Here is a 3,871-nt window from a genome sequence, read left to right as displayed (position 1 = left end):
TTTCCTAGTAATCCTAGATACTTCAATTGGGTAATCGAAGTTGTTGAATTGTTCACTTTGTGTTCGTTGTAGTTGGATCTAAAGCTCTACTTCTTTCTCTTATTTGAAACCTATCCTTTGTCGCGTGTTTTTAACTTGTTTATGCTTAATTGTCTTTCCAAGAATCAAACCAAACCTTTGAATCATCTAGATAGTAGTTAAAATCGGTCTGTGGTACTTGAGTTTATACAATTTGTCTATGTGGGATACGATACTCTTGCTTACTTTGTGCTACACTAACCCCGTACACTTGCGGGAATTTCTTGTGTTAAAATAAGTGGAGTCAGTCTCTAGTTTCTTCAAATCGAATCTCGATTATTAACAGTTAAGATGATTATATTTTTGCCATTAATATTTTAATTAGAGTTATTAAATTTAGAGTGAACTATATGAATAGTGTCTTTTTTTTAGTAATGAACATTGATAGTGTCTTGAGATGGTACAAAGTTGATGATTTATTTTACAGAACATTGATAGTGTACAAAGTTGATGATTTATTAACTTACATAATAGAACAACAGTAATAAGGGAAATATTGCTCTAGTGGATTTAATATCATTAATAAAGCATAAAATAGCCTGTTAAGAAACAAAGTTTACAACTAATTTATGTCACGTAGTATTCTCATTCCACTTAACTTTTTCTTATCAATTTTATGATACAATACATTAAAACACTAGCTGAGTTAACTCATATTATCAATTAATCATGGACGGATGGAGTATAATATTAGTAAAATTAATTATAAAGGTTATGCTTTTTATTTAAAAGTTCTTTAGTCCTATAAACATACATATGTAATTGAGGAGTATCATATAATAATAAATTGAATTTGAATAGTATGCTTTCTCTTAATTCTCCAACGGCTAGTAATCTCAAATGGAGTATGAATCTTTTAGGGTTGATGAATGCAAGTTGATCCTAATTAACTTTGTGCACTGGCTGAATTAAAAAAGAATAATGATAATGATATTTATTCATTAATAATTAGTGAGCATGAATGAAAGAAAGTGTAGAAGCAAGTAATTGAAATACTATCACTAGTACTAGAAATTAATTAATGGAAACGGAAGAAATAATCAAAAGCCAGGGGTAAATGGCACATTGGTGGCCGGCAGCCAAGAATTGGCGTCAATGAAATTCCCCGGCGCAAACTGTGCGGCGACGGATGGGCTGGTGATGACGTGATAACCGGTCCAATTGACCCGATTGGCGGTGGAGGAGCCGGGACCGGTATTGGCATACTCGGCGTAATACAAGGTATTCAAACCGAGGTTCCCGTCCCAAGGAAGCCAACCAGCCGGGTCGATCAAGCTATCGAGCTCGGTCTTCATGAACACCGTCCGCGAGTACACCTTCCACGGGCGGCCCAGATAGGACTTGACGGATCCCTGAACGGATCGGAGGTCCGGGGCTGCGGTGACACGGCAGTTGTGGATGATGATGCCTGTTTTAACGTTCGGGTCGGTCCGGCCTTGCGCGGTGATGGTATTGATCTTGTGGGGCGGGTCACGAAGGTAGATGTTGCAGTTTTGCAAGACGGCGGCGGCGTTTCCGAAGATGAAGTCGACTGTGCCGTAGATATCGCAGTTGCGGTAGAACTGGCGTTGGTGGTTGACGTAGAGGGTGTCTTGGTACCCTTCGAAGCTGCACTGATAAAACACGGAATGGTCGGCATCCGAACGCAGAGCCACGGCCTGCTGGTTCTCGGGCCCTGCCGTGTTCCGGAATGTGATGCTGCGGCCGATGAACCCGTAGCCCGCAACTCCTGCGTCAAATTAATTAATTAATTTACATGATTTAATTGTGTACATATTTCGATTTCGCATGAATTGATTAATAGTATGATGTTCCATATTTTATAAATCCAAAATACTAGTAGTAATTAACCAAAAAAAGTACTCCTACTAGTTACTGAATTAAGTATGCTTGAAAAATACTAGTAAAATCCAAAAATAGTAGACAAATTAATTAAGTGACATACCAACAGTGGCCGATTTGGTGGTGGTGAAGCCGGTGACGTTGCTTCTGTTTCCGGTGATAATAGTCCTCCCAATTCCGTCACCCAACAACATAATATTAACCAAATTCTCCCCAATTTCCACATTCTCCACATACGTTCCCGCCTTCACATAGATCACATACCTGCTGCTCCCCGATGGTGCGGCTGCCACCGCATCCCCCACCGTCTTAAAATTCCCCGACCCGTCCTGCGCCACAACCAAGTCCGCCCTCGGGATGGACGACTGAAGCAGCTCCAGATCACCGGAAGGAACCCACCCTGGAAACCCTTCTTCATAACTCATCGGCGACATAGACATACTATCATCAGAAGTAGAACCCTCATTGTTCAAAGCTAGGGTATTGCTCACCAACAAACTCACGTTGTTAGCCAATATGGGAAACACAGTGTAATAATCTTGGATGCCCATGTCACCGAAGCCGTCAATGCACGTCTCCATATTGGTGAGTGCCGCGCTCAGCCACGTCTGCTTGTCATCCGCGGTGCACTTGTTGTCGGTGTCAATGGTCTTGTTGAGGAAACGGATGGCTTTCCCATAGAGGTCGACGCAGTCGGCCCAGGCTGCCCTCTCCCGAGCGGAGCGACACTTGGGGCCGAGTTGCTGGAGACCACTCTGCACGTGTATGCAGCGATCGAGGGCCATCTGCAACGACACCTTCAGGAAGTCGGGCTTTTCATGTATGGAGGAGACGTCGTATAATTTAGGGTTTTGTGTGAGGAAATACTCACACGGTTCGGGGTTTGGGGTTTGGCTGCACCATGAGATGGCCGCAGAGCCTGAGGCTTTGGCACACGTAAATGATATGATCGCAAACTGGAACAAGACTAGTAGTATTATTTTCGCCATTACTGTGCTTGTGTTTTTTTTTATGCTTTCTTGTCTTCATTTAGGTGTGTTTAAATAGGGAGGGGGCCGGAGTTAATTTCATCATGTATACGCCTTAGATTAATAAGATCAGCTTGATGACAAATTAATTTGATCATGTATGCGTAGGTTAATATGATCCAGTTGATGACTGGAATTACTATGGATATCACTTCTGTGTTTATGGAAATATATATGGATCATGTTTAATTATCGAGCTCATATAAGATTTTAATTAAAAGATCATTGTGGTGCTGTGCATGCATTATGAGTTAAGTTTGACGTGGACTCACTACATAGTAGTACTAAGTAAAACTTATCCAAGCTAGCACGGAATATTCTATGATGATCGATATATATTTATTTATGGACTAATATCCGTTCGAAATGTATATCATAACATAAATAAGACCGACTACGCTTAATTTGTAACGCCCCGCTTTCGGAACCCTAATTTGCGAAGCATAAAATTTTTGCATTTAATGCTTTTAATGCCGTGAAGTATGTGAATTAAATGATGAGTAAATTAATTGCATGTTTTCTGTGTGACCTAATTGTGTTTTGGAATTTAAATTTGATTTGATTAGTCAAATCCGTTGAGCATATGACGTGGCTGTTGAATAGTCAAAGATGTGGAACATATGACGTGGCCATTGAAATGTCAAAGTGTTGAGAATATGTGGTGGAAGTGAAAATGGTTGAAATTGTGCCGTGGCTGTGTGAATAATCTATGCGGGGTGAAATATATTGTGGCGAATTATTTCTTAAGGGATGAGTGAGATTAAATAGTAGCATCAGTATTCATTTGACATTTTCGACCCCTGTTATTATTGGAGAAGAAATCCTATTTTTCCTTGGATTTAATTAATTGCTTGGGATATTTATCCAAATTAAATCCAAAACCCGATTATTCCTTATTTTCTCCATGAGAATTCGACTCCTAT

General features: G+C 40.2%; 1 protein-coding gene across 1 annotated transcript; it reads right to left on the bottom strand.

Annotated features, from left to right (window-relative positions):
• Positions 1-1,118: 1,118 nt before the first annotated feature.
• On the bottom strand, positions 1,119-2,909 carry LOC121800999 (pectinesterase 2-like). The gene is made up of 2 exons (XM_042200479.1): positions 2,024-2,909; positions 1,119-1,807 (listed from the first exon to the last, which is right to left on the bottom strand). The coding sequence occupies exons 1-2, from the start codon at positions 2,907-2,909 to the stop codon at positions 1,119-1,121; spliced, it is 1,575 nt and encodes a 524-aa protein (XP_042056413.1).
• Between the last annotated feature and the right edge of the window lie 962 nt (positions 2,910-3,871).

This window comes from Salvia splendens, chromosome 4, assembly GCF_004379255.2.
Source record: "Salvia splendens isolate huo1 chromosome 4, SspV2, whole genome shotgun sequence".
Taxonomy (NCBI): domain Eukaryota; kingdom Viridiplantae; phylum Streptophyta; class Magnoliopsida; order Lamiales; family Lamiaceae; genus Salvia; species Salvia splendens.
Note: the sequence above shows the minus strand (reverse complement) of the source record. Positions and strands in the feature narration are given on the sequence as shown.

Coding starts and splice junctions, on each gene's coding strand:
- LOC121800999 (XM_042200479.1), bottom strand. CDS start 2,909: ATGGCGAAAATAATACTACTAGTCTTGTTCCAGTTTGCGATCATATCA. Junction 1,808..2,023: donor CACCAAATCGGCCACTGTTG/GTATGTCACTTA, acceptor AATTTGACGCAG/GAGTTGCGGGCTACGGGTTC.